The sequence below is a fragment of the Emys orbicularis genome, chromosome 1, assembly GCF_028017835.1.
Source record: "Emys orbicularis isolate rEmyOrb1 chromosome 1, rEmyOrb1.hap1, whole genome shotgun sequence".
Lineage (NCBI taxonomy): Eukaryota > Metazoa > Chordata > Testudines > Emydidae > Emys > Emys orbicularis.
The window spans coordinates 223667406-223689082 of record NC_088683.1 but is presented as its reverse complement, the minus strand read 5'-3'; the positions used below and the strand labels follow the sequence as shown (position 1 = coordinate 223689082).

At 41.3% G+C, this 21677-nt stretch overlaps 1 protein-coding gene across 1 annotated transcript in view; it reads left to right on the top strand.

The window, feature by feature from the left end:
• POLA1 (DNA polymerase alpha 1, catalytic subunit) overlaps positions 1-21677 on the top strand; it is a 329016-nt gene that overhangs the window by 123512 nt on the left and 183827 nt on the right. Inside the window, exons 27-28 of the mRNA XM_065423293.1 lie at positions 15869-15901; positions 19816-19908. Coding sequence (XP_065279365.1) covers positions 15869-15901; positions 19816-19908 — 126 coding nt within the window. The remainder of the gene's footprint in view (positions 1-15868; positions 15902-19815; positions 19909-21677) is intronic.

Here is a 21677-nt window from a genome sequence, read left to right as displayed (position 1 = left end):
TGAAAGAACAATCAAAAAGTTTTGTTAGGAGTTACACCATTCCTGAGGTGTTTGTACTCTGAGGTTCTACTGTACTGTTGCAGAAAAGATAATGTTTTCCTTACCTTCAAAGTAGACTTCTGTGTATGTAGTTCCAGGGTGGGCTTATGGATCATTGTTTCATATAACACTGCTCTACAGCCAAAATGCTTCTGAAATAAATGTAGTCAAACTTTACTAATTCTGGGTCACTGAGAACGAAAATGATGCTTAAAATTGTTGATTGGCTCTAGTTTTCAAGATATGCCATCGGGTCAGTATATACGACCCTTGACTTGGGAATGGCGGAGGATAAGTGAGTTATAAAGGGAAGGGATCTCAATTTAAACCAGAAATGACTAAAATACAGCTTTGACTGGATCTATGAATAAATCTATGACTGGGTTTGGACAGTACTTGCTTTTTAGGCAAAACAATGAATGATGCAATCTGAAGCTGGTATTGCGTCATACATGATATGAATTGCATCATGTTATTCCTAGAAGTCATGGATGATGCAATCATAACGAAGCTTACATCACTCTGCTGAACAAATTGCCCTATATCAGCTCTAGAAATCATACAGTGTCGTCCTCTCTTATTTGTCAGTGTTTGATTTTGCAAAGGGACACATTTCTGTTTAGCCAAAGTGAGCAGAGATGCCTCGTACTCGTGTGAACAGTGCAGATAACTTCTGCTATGTTTGTGGTGAAGTGACTTTTGCATCACAAAAGCGCAGTATAACCACTATGGTTAAGAAAGCCTATCACCTTTCTTTTGGCTGCAAAATTGGAGATCAGGACAAGAGGTGGGCCCCACACATATGCTGCAACACTTGTGCAACAAATCTTCGCCAGTGGTTGAACAGGAAAAGGAAATCTATGCCTTTTGCAGTGCCAATGATTTGGAGAGAGCCAACAGATCATACCAGCAATTGTTACTTCTGCATGGTGCCTCCAGTTGGGAAAGGTGTGTCAAAGAAGAAAAAGTGGACTGTGCATTATCCAAACATTCCATCAGCTATACGCCCAGTACCCCACGGAGAAGGACTGCCGGTTCCTGATGCACCAGAATCATTCTCACTTGAGTCAGACGAGGAAGAGGAAGAGGATGAAACGTCTGGTCCTGAACCATCAATGTCACAGGACCCACATTTTCTCCCATCCTCCTCCTCTGAACCACACCTCATAACACAAGGTGAACTGAATGACCTTGTCAGGGATTTGGAACTACCCAAGAGTAAGGCAGAGCTGTTGGGCTCCAGACTACAGCAGTGGAATCTCCTGGCAGGTGATGTTAGGGTTTCCATGTTCCGTGACCGTCAAAAGGAGCTTGTCCCATTCTTCTTCATGGCAGGTGATCTTGTAGCCTGCAACAACATCGATGGTGTGATGGCAGCCCTCAACATCGTTCACGATCCAGATGAGTGGAGACTGTTCATTGATTCATCGAAGACGAGTCTTAAAGCTGTTTTACTGCATAATGGCAATGTTTTGCCATCAATTCCAGTTGGTCATGCAGTCCATATGAAGGAAACCTATGACAACATGAAACAACTTTTGAGGTGCATAAACTATGACCAACATCAGTGGCAGCTTTGTGGCGATTTGAAGGTTGTTGCTCTCTTGCTTGGTCTGCAGACTGGATACCCAAAGTACTGCTGTTTTCTCTGCGAATGGGATAGTTGTGCAAGAGATTCCCACTACATCAAGAAAGATTGGCCACTCCGACAGTCATTGGAGCCTGGGAGGAAAAAAGTGTTCAGCATCCACCACTTGTTGAATCAAGGAAGATTTTGTTACCACCCTTACACATCAAGCTGGGTCTGATGAAGAACTTTGTCAAGGCCATTGACAAAACACAAGCAGCTTTCAAGTACCTCCGTGGAAAATTTCCAAGGTTAAGTGAAGCTAAGATAAAGGAAGGTGTCTTTGTTGGTCCTCAGATTCGTGAACTTCTTCGAGATGATGCATTTGACCATGCACTGCGTGGCAAGGAAAAGACGGCATGGAAAGCCTTCCAGTTAGTGGCAATACATTTTCTCAGAAACAACAAGGCAGACAACTACAGGTTGTTGGTGGAAAACCTCCTCAAGGCATACAAAAGCCTTGGTTGCAATATGTCACTAAAGATACATTTTTTGCACTCTCATCTAGATTTTTTTCCACCGAACTGCGGAGCAGTGAGCGACGAGCACGGCGAGCGATTTCACCAGGACATTGCAACAATGGAGAAACGCTATCGGGGCAAATGGAGCCCATCAATGCTTGCAGACTATTGCTGGACAGTGACAAGAAATGTTCCATTTAATGAATACAAGAGACAAGCCAAGAAGCGCCGAGTAGACACTGAATAGGACTAAACTATGTACAGAATAGTTTTTTGCCTTTTGTTTCATAATAAATTTTATTTATATAACCCTTTTGCTGATTTTTAAAGTGTTACATAAACAGGACAGGTGAAATATTATCATGTAAAGCAACCATAAACACATGAAAAGACCTAGGTTTACAATTTATGATTAAAACTCTACTATCTACACAATATACATAGATATAAAATGTAAAAACTTAAATATCTTAGAAACAGTAGCCGATCAGTTGTTTTAATTGTCATATTTGAATTCAGCACATCAAAATACATAATAAATAGCACATTTTATCTCTGAAGCAGACGACTTCTCAAAAATTGTAGACCAGTGTAATTGATTATCTCTAGAACTGTTAGCATGTTAAATTCTAGGGAAGTAGCTCCCCTGGTTCTTGTGTGGATTAGTAAGTGGACCAGGATTCTGGGAGACTATTCTTCCAATTTGTCTGTCTGCCTCTCAATTAGAGAGAGAGAGGAACCTGTTAGTAAGGATTACTGAAGCTGTTATCAGAACTAATTTTACTACTGGCAAAACAAACAAACAAGGTGGACAAGCTCTGGTATACACTAGATATCTGATATCTGCAGGACAACCTAGTTCTAGTAGGCTTTACTGTCTATTCCTCCAAGTCTATGGTCCTGATATAGGCAGAGAGAATCTTGATATATTCAGGTTAGCATTTTGGTCCTCACATTCAACTGCTCTAGGATCACACTTAAAGGATTTTAAACTGATTTCTCCTCAGACGCATCCTTTAGTGGGAGCATTGCGGTCTTTAAAGAAACTTCCACTATTATAATACTAGCAGCGGTGGAAGAGGTAAAACTACTCTTTGTACATTTTGCTTTTACATCCTTTCCTCTGTAAAGTCACATCACTACTCGTTTCTCTGAGAAATAGAGAGCTATAGAAGAGCCAGAATGGAAAATTTGTTAACTGATTATTTCTCTTCTGTGATTAACAGTCAAGGTCCAAATTTGTTGGTCAAGGTATAGTCAAGGTCCAGACTCCAGAAAAAAAGTAGTAGTAATTAATAAGTAAATAAAAAGATTTTGGGGTCTCTTCAGAATTGCCTGGTAGTCCGGATTTGCCTGGCAATCTGCCTATTGACTAACCCTGTACTAGTCTATCCTACTCATAAAATGTAAATATTGAAGGGGTCAAAAGAGCATATGCATATTCTAAGCACATGCTGCGAGGTTTAGTTTACAAGTAAAGGAGAAGTTAAGTTTAAGTAGAATTTCAGATATTCACTGTATTGTGAAGCTCACATAGGGATAGAAGTAGTTCATGAGCAGGGATCCTAGAAATCCGTTTGCCATGGAAAAACGCAGAATTTGCAGTTTTACAGAGAATCTTTCGTTTTTACATTTTGTGAAAAAATAAAAACCATATATTACCTACATTTTACTGAAAGTTAGGGTAACCATATTTCCCAAAGTGAAAACGGGATACCACCTGGGGCTGACAGCCTGAGCCAAGCTCCCCAAGGCCTGGCGTTGTCGCTGCCCCCCTGCGAACCTTTTGGCAAAACTGGGCATTTGATGATCAGTTGGCAAAAGCAAATGGGACAAATGCCCAGTTTTGCCAAAAAAAAGTCAGGACATTCGGGACAGGGCTTTAAAAGGGGACTGTCCTGGCCAAAACAGGACATACGGTCACCCTTGTTCAACTGATACCTCTATGTCAGTGGTTCCCAAACTGGGGTTCGCCGAACGTTACAGGGGGTTCGCCAGAAAAAAATCACTAATGGCGGACAGAGGACCCCAGGTTTTGGAGACAGCAGGTGGGACCCGGTTGCAGGGCAGACACCCCAAGCTCCAGGGAGAGCGGGGCCGGGTAGTTGGGGCTGGCAGCCCGAGTCCCGGTGGTCAGCAGGGGAGCCAGCAGCCCGAACCCCAGCGCTCCCCATGCAGGGCTGGCAGCCCGAGCCCCAGGGAGAGCGGGGCCGGGCAGTTGGGGCTGGCAGCCTGAGCCCTGCCCCCATCAGCGGGGGAGCCGGCAGCCCAAACCCCAGCGCTCTGTGGGGGGCTGGCAGCCTGAGCCCCAGGGAGAGCGGGACCGGGCAGTTGGGGCCGGCAGCCCGAATCCTGCCCCCCGTCAGTGGGGGGCCTGACAGCCCGAACCCCAGTGTTCCACGCGGGGCTGGCAGCCCGAGCCCCAGGGAGAGCGGGGCCGGGCAGTTGGGGCTGGCAGCCTGAGCCCTGCCCCCCCTCAGTGGGGGAGCCGGCAGCCCGAACCCCAGCCCGAGCCCCAGGAAGAGTGGGGCTGGCAGTTGGGGCATCCATCACACTGAGGAAATTTAAACTTAAATCCCTGAAAATATTCATTTTTAGGAGGGGGTTCACGAGATTTCACAATTTAGTGAAAGGGGTTCGCGGGCTGTTAAAGTTTGGGAACCACTGCTCTATATAATGTGAATAGGGAAACTAAAGTTCAGTGTTTCATTTTAATTGTGGAAAAACTGATTTTTTTTTAATCAGAATTTTATTTATTTTTTTATCACAGAAAATTAGGATCCCTGTTCATGAGCAGGAAAAGAAAAGGGCATGGCTGAGCAGATGGGTTGTGAGGCAATGTGTTCTGCTCTGGATCCACTGAAATAGGGGTCAATCCAGTTGCCATGAGTAGTGCAATATTAATCACAGAAAGGAAACTAACAAGTAATACATTTTCTATTCTATCCCTTCTCTTTTCTCCATCTTCCCAACCTCACTACACCCCTCCCTCTCTTCAGTATGCAGCTTTGAAAAACTCTTAATGATTGATATGATAGCAGTGCTGTCATTCTTTTTAACAAAAGTCATTTTTGTTCTAGGTATTTTAATAGAGTCCCATTAAAGATGTATTGCTGACTGAAATATTGGTATGAAGGGCTCTCACTGAGCAGAGCCCAGGAATTAAGAAGTCAGGAAATCGGCTGCTGCATTGCAAAAGAGCCTTGTGTGACACAGAATCTCCTGATTGGGGGGATCATTACTGCTATTATGACTCGACTTGCGTAGGAATTTTAAATTTCATCTGAATGTCAGTAATAACCCTCTTAGCAAATTATCCTGAATAAAATCACGAAGGCATTTTCTATAATAGGTGTTGAATTACTGGATAGATTTGCTAATTAAATACTCTTTGTTCTGCTGCAGTTGACATTACAGGGTAAGATCTTGAACAATTATTCTCAACAGCTGTACTTTGTTAAGGGAAAAATCAACCACAAAGTTTTTTTTGTTTTTTTTTACACTTGAAGTTGGCAGATTTTTTTGAAATGTGCTTGAAAAAAATTCCATCATCCAATTGGTAATGAGAAAATAAATATGCAGGTGTTGCTGTGAAATCAGATAACTGCAGACTGCCTTATTAATGAATTTAGTAAGCCTTTATAGCCTTCTGTTTTCTAGCTGTTGGCACTTGTAAGTGATCCTCTGTCATAATGGGTAATATTAACATATATGCCTGTCACCTGATGAACCTAACTTGTCTGTGACCCTCTTGTAATTACCTATATCAACTACTGTCCTCAGGGACAACTGAGAAATGTTTTTTGCATGGTCAAGTTTTCTTTTATTTAATGGGGGAATCATCCTATCAGAACGTATGCTATTTTTCTAATGTTATTGGGTTACATTATACCAGGGAATAGAAATCTACCTAGACTTAAGATCTCATTTTTGTGTATGTGTGTTTATACAAGGATGTCTATTTATTCTTCAGATCATATTAATATTAACTCTTCTGTGTAGGAATTGGCTTACTTTGGATATCTGTATCAATTTGCTTTTTATTCAAGAAAAAGAATGAAATGGGAAAATTAGAATAGTGGTGTTTGAATGTGAAAGAAGTCTTAGCCCTTATGTGGCAATATACATATTCATTATACTTTACAAACTTAAACCAGTGTGAGGTGAGTAGGTAGATAAGTTGTGGTGCAGTATGATCTGAGTCACACAGAAGTGGATAAGGGAAGTATTTGAAGATAATATACCCATGATATGTTTTGGACCTTCTGACTGTGTTTGACTGGTGTATCTGATGGTTTCGTTTCTAGAATACGTACAGTGTATAATGCTGCGTCTACACTAGATATTTTATGTTGCATTTTTTACCACTATTGCAACTCCACTTGAGGTAACAAAGATCAGAACTGTACTGTACTTTGTATGAGGAAAGATAGTCTTGTGCTAAGGTGCACTAAGTGGGACTTAGGAAATTTGGGTTCAATTTCCAGCTGTGCCACAGACTTCCTGTGTGACTTTGGGCCAGTCCTTGTTTCTCTGTGCCTTAGTTCCCCATCTGTTGTGGGGGGAAGGGTGGGGAAAGGAGAGAGGGAATAATAATACTTCCACTGTGTCTGTCTTGTCTATTTAGAGAATCAGAAGCTTGTAGTGCAGTGCTAAAGGTATGAACCCTACTGGCGATGCATTGGGGAAGTAGCGGGAATGGCATTATACGTACATATACTAGAATTTGTATTTGCTCCCCCTCTCATTTTAAAAGGAGATATTTCTTAAGTATATTAGGAACAAAGGAAATCCTAACAATGGCATTGGTACACGGTAACTGGAAATGATAGAAATGTCCATAATGCAGAAAAGACAGAAGTGTTCAATAAATATTTCTGTTCTATATTTAGGGTGGGGGGGGGAAAGCCAGATGATGTATTTGTGGCATATGATGATGATGCAATACTTTCCATTCCAACAGTAACTCAGCAGGCTGTTAAACAGCAGCTACTACAGTTAGACATTTTTAAATCAGCAGATCTGGATAATTTGCATCCAAGCATTTTTTCTAAAGGGCTGGATCAGAAGCTCTCTGGACACTTATTGATTTTTCAATAAGTCTTGGAACACTAGTGAAGTTCCAGAGGACTGGAAGACCGCTAATGTTGTTGTGCTAATATTTAAAAAAAAAAAAAAAAAAAGTAAACTGGATAATACAGGTAATTATAGGCCTGTCTGACTAACTTTGATCCCAGGCAAAACAATGGAAGGGCTAATTTGACAATTCTTCAATAGAGAATTAAAGGGGGGATAAAATAATTAATGCCAATCAACATGGGATTATGATGAATTAAATTTAACTTTTTTTTAATTACAAGTTTAGTTGATACATATAATGGTGTTGATGTGTGTACCTAGACTTCTGTAAATCATTTTACTTGGAATTCCATGACATTTTGATTAAGAAACTAGAATGATACAAAATCAACAGTGGCACATGTTAAATGGATTAGAACTGGCTAATAGATAGGTCTCAATGTAACCAAATGGGGTTTCATGGGGTGTGGAGGGGTGTATTTCTAGTGGAGACTCACAGGAATGTTTTTTGGCTATGTGCTATTTAACATTTTTATTTCATAGTGTGGATTAACTATTGGAATAATTTAGCAAGAGTTGAGGTGCATACTCTATCAATAGAGATTTTTAAATCAAGAGCAGATGTTTTCCTAAAAGATATGCTCTAGGGGCAACAAGAATTAATTCATGAAAATCCCATGGCTTGTTACGCAGAACGTCAGAGTAGATGATCACAGTGGTTTCTTCCGGTTTTTATATCTATGGATCTATGAAAACAAAAATTATAGGAAATGTACACATATTAAGAGTGTTATTAAAGTTGGAGAATGAGGCAATCAAAAGATAGGAAATGCGAGAGTTAAAATTGCAGCCATAATTCTTCTGCCTTATGATCACATGAATTTAATTTCATTACAACATGCTATTTTATTTCTGCAGGATCCCTCTCTGTCGAGCACTGTTTATTCTGTGCACTGTTGAATATATCAGGATAGTGTAGTGGAAGTTGCCTGTAGAACACGTGCCACCTTCACTGTAGAATTGGCAAAGTTTATAGAGATTGAGGCTGGGGGATAGTCTTGTGTTTAATGCTCTGCCCCAGACTTCTAGTGTGTTGCTGGGCAAATCACTTAAACCGAAATTTTCAAAGAATGCTACTGATTGTGTGCGCCTCTTTTTCGGAGTACCCAACTTGAGAAAATGGAGGCCTATGTTTCAGAAATAGCGCTGCGCACTCACAGCTGTTGCTATAATCAATCTGAGTTGTGAATGCTCAGCACGTCTGGTAGTAAGGCAGTGTGGAATTTGCCCAGTGCAGGAACTGAAGCAGGGTACGTTTATGCTTATGCTACAGTGGCACAGCTGCGCCGCTACAGCCTTATGCCAATGGGAGGGATTAGCCTGTCAGTGTAGGTAATCTACCTCCCCAAGAGGCGGTAGCTAGGTTGATGGTAGAATTTTTCCATCGTACTAGTGCTGTCTACACTGGGGATTAGGTCGGTTTAACTACTCTGCTCAGGGGTGTGGATTTTTCACATGCAGTTAAGCTCACTTGATTTTCTAGCGTAGACCAGGCAGAAGACAGCCATAGGGCTACCTTCTGAAGCTCGTCTCGCAAACTCTGTCATAGGAAGCATCTCTGAGGGGCGAGGGGACTGTTGAGAGCAGGGCAGCAGCAGATAGCAGTGTGGAAATTCTGGGCAGTACTGCCACCTATAGGTAAGCCTGGGAACGCCATTCTATCTTCAGCCCTCAGAATCGTCCAAATTATGCTGGGGGCTGCTCTGGGTTTTATTGCAGCCCAGGATCTCAAGGGCTTTTAAAGCTACTTTAGCCTCTATCCCTCCTTGCTGTGAGGTCTGTGGTGTGCCTCCTGTCTAACCTTTCTCTTAAGAAGGTCTGGCTGATGCAGTTACACTTCTGGTGGCCAATGATTGTGTTTCTATGCTAGAGTTCTCACTGTTCCCACCCCTGTGGTGAGAAGTTGTATGATGAAAAAAATCTGTTCTAGATAAATCCAAAGAGAGACTGTCGGTGATTTTAATCAACATGATCGAATGTGAAGTGGAGGTGGACTTGTGTTCAGGTTGGTTATGCAAATGTATTAGCTGGGAAGAGGTTTGTTGCTTTTTATTGTTACAGTATTTGAAGGCTTGTGGTCATTAGAAATGTAGAAACAGTGTTAGCTGGGAAGTGGTGGTTGTTAGATAAAGACTGGATGCTGATATAGGGTCAGAGTTAAGGTTGCGTGTGGAACCTTAATTATACATTTTCAAACTTGCAAAAAATATTTTGCTACTTTAACTTTGCTGTAGAATTTCATGTCTATCAAATGTCTTCTCTTATCTGACTTTGACTTTTTAGTATCACTTTTTTTTTTCTTTTACTGGTACCCTCAGCACTTCCATTTAAGGTGTGTGTGTGTGTGTGTGTGTGTGTGTGTGTGTGTATGTATTTATTTTTCCCTATGTTAACTATCATGTGTTTCTCTCAAGAAAATTAGATAGTACTTCTATATAAGATTAAAATATAACTGGTACATTAAAAAAAATCATGATGAATAATCATAGTTCAGTTGCTGCCCAATTGGGAGAAAGCATCAATGGCATACCACACAAGTCCTTTCTGGGTCCCATGCTTCAGAAAATTTTCATTAATAACGTGGAGGATAGAGTGGAGAGTGTGGCAATCAACTCTGTCGATGTTACAAGACTGAGAGAAATTGCAAATACTTGGGGAGAACTAAAATATAGCTTTCTTGATAAATTGGAGAAATAAATTAAAATCAGTTGAGATTCAGAAAAGACACTTGTTAAATAGTTCATGAAAGAATGATGAAATACACAAATATGAAATAAGGGAGACTTGTATGGGCAGTAGTTCCTCAGATTTCAGAGTTTAATAATAGGATATTTTTAATGAGTCAGTTCTACAACAGTCATTCTGCTGCCTTTCACCTTATCTCCCTCCAAAAATTGCAAATGTTATATTCAGATTATATTAAAATAAGCACAGAAATTATTTTGCCCCACTCAGCACTAGTTAGGTCTTAATTTGGATACAGCATATTTTTGAGAGTGTTAAACTGTAAAAAGAGTGTTCAGAGGAAGACATTTTTAAAAATGTGATAAAAGGTTTACAATGTAAGACCAAAAGTAATCAAACACTCGTATTGTCTGAAGAAAAGTCTGAAAAAGACACAATTCATATATAAACTATGTTAAGAAAACATTGCTTGCAAAGCTTAAGCGCTTAAAAGTTAGGAAAACTTCAGAATTAAGGTTGCTCTTGTGTGTGGTGTAATATCCTAGTTTTTTGTGTTTTATTTTTTTAAACACACTGGAAGAAAAAGTACCGCATGATGGAATTTCTTTTTTATCGACTCTGCATTTGGTTCGCGCAGCTTTCTTATCCAGGGTTCCTGAGCCCAGTGGAGAGTGGGGGTGGTCATGGGATATGTCTACACAGCCTGCAGCAGTGAGTCTTAGAGCTTGGGTCACCAGACTCGGACTTGTGCTGTGGTGGTAAAAAATATCTGTGTAGATGTTTGGGCTTGAGCTCTGAAATCCACCCTTCCTTCCTAGGCTTCAGAGCCTGAGCCTGAACGTCTACATAGGTATTTTTACCACCATAGCCCAAGCCCTAGTCTGTTGACTCAGACTTGCTGTTGCAGGCTGTGTAGACATACCCAGAAAGCACAGGGGAGAGACAGTCTCCCTGCTCACAGTTTAGGTGCCAGGACCTGGCGTAGACCTCAGCAGCTCAATGCTGCAATTGGAGAAGAAGCAGGACTTTCGCTACAAGTAATGTTCATATGGGTGCTCCCCTTCAGGGGTGCATGAACCCCCCCCAATGTGCTTCTGAAGTGGAGCGCTCATAGGAGGACACATCTGGAAGAACTTCAGTTACTGCACACAATGAGTAACCTCTCCTTAGCTTTAGGTTGGAGCATACGTACTGTAGAATCTTTGAAGAATTTAGCTGCTTAAAATCTAAGTCTGTACTGAGCATGTGTGAACTGTGATTTTTTTTTTCCCCCCAAAGGTTTATAAAATGGCCAGACTTGGATAGATTTTCATGGAAACTGCAAAACTTACACAAAGGCCACCACCCTACCAAATTTCAAGTCTCTGCTGCAAAGCCTTTATAATAATGATGTTGGTATATTTATACAGAGAGATTAGTTATCACTAGCCAATGGGGACAAAGGTAGTAATGGTCTTTAGTCGCTGCAAGGAAAACATATGTTAAACATTAGAAAAATATTTTTTAAGTTATACATCAGAACAGTCCAGTTAAGGGACCATCTTTGACCATATTCATAGCTAGACTAAACAATCTTACCAATGGCTAAGGTACACCTCTACTCCGATATAACGCGACCCGATATAACATGAATTCGGATATAACGCGGTAAAGCAGTGCTCCGGGGGGGGCGGGTCTGCGCACTCCGATGAATCAAAGCAAGTTCGATATAACGCGGTTTCACCTATAACGCGGTAAGATTTTTTTGGCTCCCAAGGACAACGTTATATCGAGGTAGAGGTATATAACAAAATAGTTCCTAGCTTGAAGCACTATTAATGGACTAGAATGAGCTACTATAGATTCCTTCTGACTTGTACCATTCTGTAAGCATTATTTAGAAATGAGAATATCTTTAGCTCCAGTTATTATTTTTAAGAATATATTAATATTATTTAGGTGGGCTAATAGAGAGATTCTGCTGCCAGTGCTGATATTCCACACACGGGGTATGCATGTTGCTCCATGTGCCTGAGATTGGAAATATGTAGCAAATAGTGTCCATTGGTTTGACTTGTGCCTGTGCAATTGCTCTCTTTGTGCTCTAAACCGAGGTCATGAAGGGTGGCATGGGCCAGCGCTTCTCTAGTTCCTTCTTTCTGCCGCATGGCCTGAGTTGAAATCTTCTGTGTCTGAAATGATCTTCCTATACTTTCAAAATCTGTAAATATATATTGTCAATATTTTTAATAACCTGAGTCTTAGCTTTTTTTTAGTATTTGTATAGTGTCTCTCGCTTCTCCCTGTTTTGGGGAGCCTCTTCCCATGGAGAAGGTATGCCCAGATTCCTGGGGTTTAAGGACTGTATCTCCTGCCCACATTTCTTCTCCACCAGCGATAAACACAAGTGCTGCCTTTACTGCCTCTGAGAGGCTCACATCACTGCAGCATTTGTTCCTCCTTTTCTCCCTGAGCCCACTAGAGAAGAGAGCCCCATCTGCAGAAACATCTCCTGGAGAATGCCACGAGACCCCAATTGGATCCAGGCCAGGGAGAACCACCAGTACAAGGACTTCAGACTGAGCAGCACCTCTCTGAGCATGAGCTTCGGAACAGAGATCAAAAACGTTAAGCCAAAGAGTAGGGGACATGGTCATAAGCATAAGGACAGATTCTCATCTAGGTCTGCGTCCAAGGAAAAGGATCCCTCCCCATCTTGGTCCAAGTTGGGTGAGTCCTCATTCGTGAGTCCTAAAGAATTAGTTCTACATAAATCTTCCAACCAAGAAGGGAAGGCACGAAGGAAGAAGGATCTGACTGTACCAGCTCTGATTCCATCTCAGAGACTGGAAGATTGGCACCACTGGCTCCAACTGGGAATTCCATATCTCACCCAGTTGGCCCAGACAGTTTTGTTTTCCTGACCTTCTACAAATGTCAACCCGTCCTCCCATCTGTATCCAACCCTTTCTGTATTTAACTCTTGAGAATGCCGGAATCAGACATACCAACCCTACCTTCTTCACCTCACAGCCTGGTATTTGGATGGGTGTCAGACATAGAAATTGCATGCTCAGAGGCTGTCCTAAGTGGCAGCAGGAAAGTTTTTCCACAAGAAAATCCTTTCTAGCTCATTGGAGGAGTTTCTCTGCCTGGAACTGTCAGCAGGAACAGTTTTCTCCAGAGTCAGCAGGCATTCCTGTTGTTTTAGGCTTTCTCCTGTTCCACAAGACGTCAGGACTTTTAGCTTGCTGTGGATCCACTTGTCAGCAATCAATGCCTTCCATCCTCTCACAGAAGGCGACTCTGTCTTTATTCACGTGACAACAACTAACTTGCTGAAGTAGTTATACTGGACATTTGTGAGGCAACTTCCTCGAGCTTTATCCTTGCCTTTAAGAAGCATTACACCTTACTCCAGGCCTCTTCTGCAGTTGCAGCTGTGGGGACAGCAGTATTACAGACATTCATACCAACTGCATCCTTGCACTCATCCTCCTGTTCAAATACTTCTTACCAGTCACCCACATGTGGAATCCACATAGTGATCAGAACTCAAAGAAGAAAGGCAGATTACTTACCTGTAATTGGAGGTTTTTGAGATGTGTGGTCCCTATCTGTATTCCACTACCCACCGTCCTTCTCCTCTGCTTTAGATTTTGTCTGATTTGTGGGAATAGGAGGAACTTGAGAAGCATTGGCCGATGCCCTCAGTTCAGAGCATTAGGGGAGCAACTGTGCAGGTGAGGACCAACAGACACTGTTTGCTACAAATCTCCGGACTCAGATGTGTGGCACACATGGGCACCCATGTATGAAATACATATAGGGACCACGCATCTTGAAGAACCTCCAGTTACATGTAAGTAAGCGCCATTTAATGCTAGGTGAGCCAAGGATTTGTGTTCTTACTATGAGTATTAGGGTGGCTATATTTATTACCAGAAGAGACAAATAGTTTGCTTCAGGTGCTAAAGGAGCACTCAAGGACGATAAGGCCATTGTGGAGAAACTAAATGAATTCTTTGCATCGGTCTTCATGGCTGAGGATGTGAGGGAGATTCCCAAAATTGAGCCATTCTTTTTAGGTGACAGATCTGAGGAACTGTCCCACATTGTGTTATCATTAGGGGAGGTTTTGGAACAAATTGATAAATTAAACATCAATAAGTCACCAGGACCAGATGGTATTCACCCAAGAGTTCTGAAGGAACTCAAATGTGAAATTGCAGAACTACTAACTGTAGTCTGTAACCTATCATTTAAATTAGCTTTTGTACCAAATGACTGGAGGATAGCTAATGTGACGCCAATTTTTAAAAGGGGCTCCAGGGGTGATTCCGGCAATTACAGGCCTGTAAGCCTGACTTCAGTACTGGGCAAACTGGTTGAAACTATAATAATGAACAATATTGTCAGACATATAGACAAACATGATTTGTTGAGGAAGAGTCAACATGGTTTTAGTAAAGGAAAATCATGCCTTACCAATCGACTAGAATTGTGAGACAGGGTCAACAAGCATGTGGACTAAGGGGTTCCAGTGGATATAGTGTACTTAGATTTTCAGAAAGCTTTTGACAAGGTCCCTCACCAAAGGCTCTTACGCAAAGTAAGCTGCCATGGGATCAGAGGAAAGGTGCTCTCATGGATTGGTAACTGGTTAAAAGATAGGAAACAAAGGGTAGGAATAAATGGTCAGTTTTCAGAATGGAGAGGGGTAAATAGTGATGTCCCCCAGGGGTCTGTTCTGGGACCAGTCCTATTCAACATATTCATAAATGATCTGGAAAAAGGGGTAAACAGTGAGGTGGCAAAATTTACAGATGATACAAAATTACTAAAGATAGTTAAGACCCAGGCAGACTGCAAAGAGCTAAAAAAGGATCTCTCAAAACTGGGTGACTGGGCAACAAAATGGCAGATGAAATTGAATGTTGATAAATGCAAAGTAATGCACATTGGAAAGCATAATCCCAACTATAAATATAAAATGATGGGGTCTAAATTAGCTGTAACCATTCAAGAAAAAGATCTTGGAGTCATTGTGGATAGTTCTCTGAAAACATTCACTCAGTGTGCAGCGGCAGTCAAAAAAGCGAACAGAATGCTGGGAATAATTAAGAAAGGGATCGATAATAAGACAGAAAATATCATGTTGCCTCTCTATAAATCCATGGTATGCCCACATCTTGAATACTGTGTGCAGATGTAATCGTCCCATCTCAAAAAAGATATATTGGAATTGGAAAAGGTTCAGAAAAGGGCAACAAAAATGATTATGGGTATGGAACAGCTTCTGTCTGAGGATAGATTAATAAGACTGGGACTTTTCACCTTGGAAAAGAGATGGCTAAGGGGAGATATGATTGAGGTCTATAAAATCATGACCGGTGTAGAGAAAGTAGATAAGGAAGTGTTGTTTACTATTCTCATAACACAAGAACTAGGGGTCACCAAATGAAATTAATAGGCAGCAGGTTTAAAACAAATAAAAGGAAGTATTTCTTCACACGATGCACAGTCAACCTGTGGAACTCCTTGCCAGAGGATGCAGTGAAGGCCAAGACCATAACAGGGTTCAAAAAAGAACTAGATCAATTCATGGAGGATAGGTCCATCAATGGCTATTAGTCAGGATGGGCAGGAATGGTGTCCCTAGCCTCTGTTTTCCAGAAGCTGGGAATGAGCGACAGGGGATGGATCACTTGATGATTACCTGTTCTGTTCATTCCCTCTGGGGCACCTGGCACTGGCCACTGTCAGAAAACAGGATACTGGGCTAGATGGACCTTTGGTCTGACCCAGTAGGGCCGTTCTTTTATTCATGTTTTGAAAGCCACAAACATTTGGAATTAACTATGTGATGGATATTCTCATATGTTAACTTGTAATTATATCATACATTAATCTTTGATAATATTTTTTTTCATTTCAGATTTTGATGCACACTAAGGAGATGGTGCAGAAGGTAATGCTGAACATTTTCATTATACAACAACCCTTAAATAGCACACCCAGTGAAATGTTTTATTCTAAGAAAATTGTAACCCAAACAAACTTGAAATCACTTCTTGGGATGCCTAGTTTACAAATGTAATCCTTCCTAATGGATTATAGCTTTTTTCCTTCTCATAACACCGATGTGATCTAGCCCCTGCTTGAAGCTTGTGTGAGAGTGTTTCAAGCAAATTAGCAACAGTGCTAATTAGAGTTTACTCAGAGGCCTGTTACGCTCTGTGTTCTAGTGTTTTACTAGGAATTTTTTTTGGCTCCCTTTTTATTCTATTATATGGTGATTATATACTATTTGGAGTTTAATATAGATTTGTTTAACTGCACTGACCTCTCCCACCATTAAAGACATCTGGTCTTCGTTTGTCAAGGTGATAGGATCCCACTGGATTTATTGCTAATCCTGAATATCTGGGTAGCGATAATGGTGACAGTTGCCTTCTTTCACCTCTACCTTGCTAGGAAATTATGCCTGTCTTCTGTTCTTGTGAGTTTTGACCTGGATATAATTCAATGTGGTGTTATGATCGCTTTTTCTGCTAAGGAGGCAGACTAAAGTGCTCTGCACAAGAAGGAGTTTCTGTGTTCATCTCCAGATACAGTAGTTCAGTCTGGAGATGGAAAACACATGGAACACTGTGGTTATTTCTTTATCCAAAAGGAAAAATACATTCTCTTTCAAGGCTTCTGGCCAATGTAAGGACTAAACAAAAGAGGAAGACTGAGTCAAAGCCTAACTCTTTTCAGAGCACATTGAAAGAGTTGTTTTTTGGCAAAAGCCTTCTTAAAAAAATATTGAAGTGGCGGAGAGAGAAGACTTGTAAGCCAAATGCTGAATCTGGAAGAGGTGAAGGAAGAGCAGAGTCCACTGTGGATAACTTTGTAGTGCTCTTAATTACTGTATCTATCAGTCAAATATGACTGTGATGGGTTCCCTTGAAATTTGTCAGACAAGTGATGTTTCTTTTATATGATGTGGGTACTTTGCAGCAGTGTTGTGATGGTCGCAAATGGATCTTCAGGCTATCATGTTACTCTTCAAAGATGTTGGCTATAAGCAAACATACCTTGTCTTGAATAGTCTGAATGTGTCTGTCAGTCTGATGGTCTTTTCTCTCTTCCCTCTCAGCCAGCCAAAATGACAGTTGATAACAATAGGGGTGGAACTCTTAAGACCAGAATTGTTCATTTATTTTCTTCCACTTCTTATTTACAGTATTCTATACCCCATATGGTGTTGAAAAATATACTAACTGGCAAAACGTACAACTGAAAAGTCTGCCTGATTTTTCTTCTTTTAGCGTTTACTTAGTTGTCTCATGCTTGATTTCCCCCCCTTGAATACGCACACGTATACACGTATATTTACATATATACATTTTAATGAAACCTAAACTTTTAAATAAAATCCTGCTTTGCATTATTTGTATAGTTTACTGTTAAACTAATAATGCGTTGTGTAAACATTTTGCTCAAATTTTGAAAATGCGACGGAATGCAATATAGAATCATAGAATTGTAGACTGTTGGGGATCTTAAGAGGTCATCTAGTCCATTCCTCCCGCACTCATGGCAGGACTAGTATTATCTAGACCATCCCTGGCAGGTGTTCGTCTAACCTGCTCTTAAAAATCTCCAATGATGTAGCATCCACAACCTCCCTGGGCAATTTATTCCAGTGCTTAACAGCCCTGACAGGAAGTTTTTCCTAATGTTCAACCTAACCCTCCCTTGCTGCAATTTAAGCCCATTGCTTCTTGTCCTATCCTCAGAGGTTAACGAGACCAATTTTTCTTTCTCCTCCTTGTAACCACCTTTTATGTACTTGAAAACTATTGTCACTTCCCCTCTTAGTCTTCTCATCTCCAGCCTAAACAACCCCATTTTTTTTCACTCTTCCCCCATAGGTCATGTTTTCTAGACCTTTAATCATTTTTGTTGCTCTTCTCTGGACTTTCTCCAATTTGTTCACATCTTTCTTAAAACGTGGCGCCCAGAACTAGACACAATACCCAATTGAGGCCTTATCAGCACAGCGTAGAGTGGAGAATTACTTCTCGTGTCTTGCTTACAACACTCATGCTAATACATTCCAGAATGATGTTTGCTTTTTTAGCAACAGTATTACACTGTTGGCTCATATTTAGCTTGTGATCCACTATGACCCCCAGATCCCTTTCCTCTGTACTCTTTCCTAGGCAGTCATTTCCCATTTTGTATGTGTGCAACTGCTTGTTCCTTCCTAAGGGACTTTGCATTTCTTCTTATTGAATTTCATCCTATTTACTTGAGACCATTTCTCCAGATCATTTTGAATTTTAATCCTATCCTCGTAAGCACTTGGAACCCCTCCCAGCTTGGTATCGTCCGCAAACTTTATAAGTCTACTCTCTGCCATTATCTAAATCATTGATGAAGATACTGAACAGAACCAGACCGAGAACTGATCCCTACAGGACCCCATTTGATATGCCCTTGCAGCTTGACTGTGAGCCACTGATAACTACTCTCTGGGAACGGTTTTCCAAACAGTTATGCACCCACCTTATAGTAGCGCCATCTAGATTGTATTTACCGAGTTTGTTTATGAGAAGATTATGTGAGACAGTATCAAAAGCCTTACTAAAGTCAAGATAGACCAGATCTAATGCTTCCCCCCATCCACAAGGCTTGTTACCCTGTCAAAGAAAGCTATTAGGTTGGTTTGACATGATTTGTTCTTGACTATCTATGCTGACTGTTAGTTACTGAAGTACTGAAGTTATTGGTCTGTAATTCCCTGGGTTGTCTTTATTTCCCTTTTACTAGCTTGGGACTATATTTGCCCTTTTCCAGTTCTCTAGAATCTCTCCCATCTTCTATGACTTTTTGAAGATAATTGCTAATGGCTCAGATATGTCTTCAGTCAACTAGTATTCTAGGATGGATTTCATCAGACCCTGGTGACTTGAAGACATGAGTAATGGGCCTACTCTGTCCTTGGTCTTCCTCTTGCTTCTAATATATTTGTAGAATGTTTTCTTGTTGCCCTTTGTCTCTAGCTAGTTTAATCTCGTTTTGTGCCTTGGCCTTTCTAATTTTGTCCCTACATGCTTGTATTATTTGTTTATATTCATCCTTTGTAATTTGACCTAGTTTCCACTTTTTGTAGCCCTTTTTTGAGTTTCAGATCACTGACGATATCCTGGATAAGCCAGCATGGTCTTTTGTCTTACTTCCTATATTTCCTATGCAGTGGGATAGTTTGCTCTTGTGCCGTTAATAATGTCTCTTTGAAAAACTGCAAACTCTCTTGAACTGTTTTTTCCCTTTGACTTGCTTCCCATGGGATCTTATCTACTAAACCCCTGAGTTTGTGAAAGTCTTCCTTCCTGAAATCCGTTATCTTTATTGTGCTGTTTTCCCTCCTACCATCTCTAAGAATCATGAACTCTGCCATTTCATGATCACTTTCACCTAAGCTGCCTTCCACTTTCAAATTCTGAATCAGTTCCTTCCTATTTGTCAAAATCAAATCTAGAACAGCCTCTCCCTTAGTAGCTTTCTCCAACTTCTGAAATAAAAATTGTCTCCAATACATTCCAAGAACTTGTTGGATAGTCTGCGCCCTGCTGTGTTATTTTCCCAACAGATATCTGGGTAGTTGAAGTCCCCCATCACCACCAAGTCCTGTGCTTTGGATGATTTTGTTAGTTGTTTATAAAAAGACTCATCCACCTCTTTTTTCCTGGTTAGATGGTCTGTAGTAGACCCCTACCACTATCCTTGGTTTTTTTAATCCCTTGTATCCTTACCCAGAGACTAAATAAGGTACGGTAAGAGAGAGGTTGTTTTGTAATTCTTTTGTTTAAAGCTGCTTGTTTTATTTAGATGAACCTTGAAGTGATTTATGGAGATACAGATTCCATTATGATAAATACAAATAGCACAAACCTGGAGGAGGTTTTCAAGCTGGGGAACAAGGTAAGGGAATTTTGAAGGAAAAAAATATTTCTCATAGACTTCATACATGGGTGTTACAAGAATATGTGTGAGAGAGAAACACCACACACAAATTTAGTGAAAAAAGGTTTGGGTGTCCTAAATGTGTCATCGGTTGGAATGTATACAAATGCAAGACAAAAATATAGGAGACCAGTTTCAGAATACGAAGGGTTTGTGCATTGCTAATGATGAAAGAAAGGGTAGATGGGTTTCCTAAACACACACATTTTCATGAGGTGATTTGAAGAAAGAGGGGAGGGGGATTCTAAGGAGGTGAGAATGAGGAGACTGGTGCAGAAGGAGCCATGATAGAAAGGGAGCAAAGGAAGAAATAAGGTGAAAGGACTGGCATCTGTGTAGGAAGTGGAAAAGGATACAAAGAAAGTTGAGAGAAGAACTGTAGGAGGAGGCAGGATAATATAGAGCCTTGCAGTTGAGGGTGAGAATCTTGAATTTTATGAGGAGCTGATGCAGGGCAGAAAGTTAACAGTATGAAGCGAAGTTGTGGCACAGTCTTTGGCTTGGCATGGCATTTTGAACACACTTAAATGTTTTTTAGAAATTAATTTTCTATACATTCTTGGTTGCTGTGTTACATGGGATGAAAGAAAATATACTACTCTCTTAAGACTGTTTGGAAATTTAAAGTTAGGATTGAAGCTCTGTGCTGCATATGGTCTAGTTGTGTCATTATATGGCAGCGGATATTACCTCAGTTCAATAGAGCAATCCTGATTTAGGAAAGTACTTATGATCTATTGATGTCAATGGGACATAAGAACACTGTTAAAATTAAGCATTGTTTGTTCTGAATATGTGGTAATTATTTTTCTGCAACCCAGCATCTCCCACTGTTCTGGACGTGTGAGCTGCTCTTCTCTTTCTATAACTCACGGAGGTGGATCAGCATTTTGGCACCACACAGTCTGGCTATATTACCACTGCTCCTGCTTGCTGCCAGATTCTTTGCCTCCACAGCAGCAGACGGAGGTGGTTTCTTTTGCTCCTGCCCTTCGTCCTCCTATTTTAACTTTTTTCTGCCAGTTTTTTGGGCAGTGGGGAGCAGTATTCTCCCTCCTCGGCATTCCTCCTCCTCCCTGGGTTGGTTATCCCTTTGGGGATTAAACTTCCCTGAGCTTCCACGGCAGCATGTCCCTGTCGGCTCCTCTGCCGGGTCAAATCCAAGCATTGTTCTTTATGTGAGGCAGCTTTCCTAGGCTTGATAGATGGTGAGTTGTGCCCAGCCTGGACTCAGCCTTCTGTCCCTGACTTTGTTAGGTCCCAGGGCTGAGAGTTGGACAAGCAGGTGGGGTCACCGTACTACTGAGGCAGCCGTGACTCTGATGGGGGGGGGGGAATGGAGCAGGAACCCCAGTGCAGAGCAGAGAGAGCCTCCAAAAGTGAGGGGGTGTAAGTCCCAGGAGGCGTCTGCAGAACAAATTGGGGAGGCTTGAGGTGGTCACAAATTCTTCCTCCTCCCCGCCCCCGCCAATCTTAAAATGGTTCCCAAGGAGAAAAGAAGCAGGGCTTCTAATCCGCTCCACCTCCCAAAGCTGACCAGGAGAGTTCCAACAACAAATTTCCCCTCCCATCTTGGGGACTGGGACCCAGTGGGGAGGATTCTGAGACAGACCTCTTGAGAGGGCCCCTGGTCCTAAGGCAAGTGGCAAAAGGCCTCCCCAAAGCTGCAGCAGAGCTTCTACTCCTCCAGTAGAAAGGTGAGTTATCTGGCTCTGAAACCTGACAGG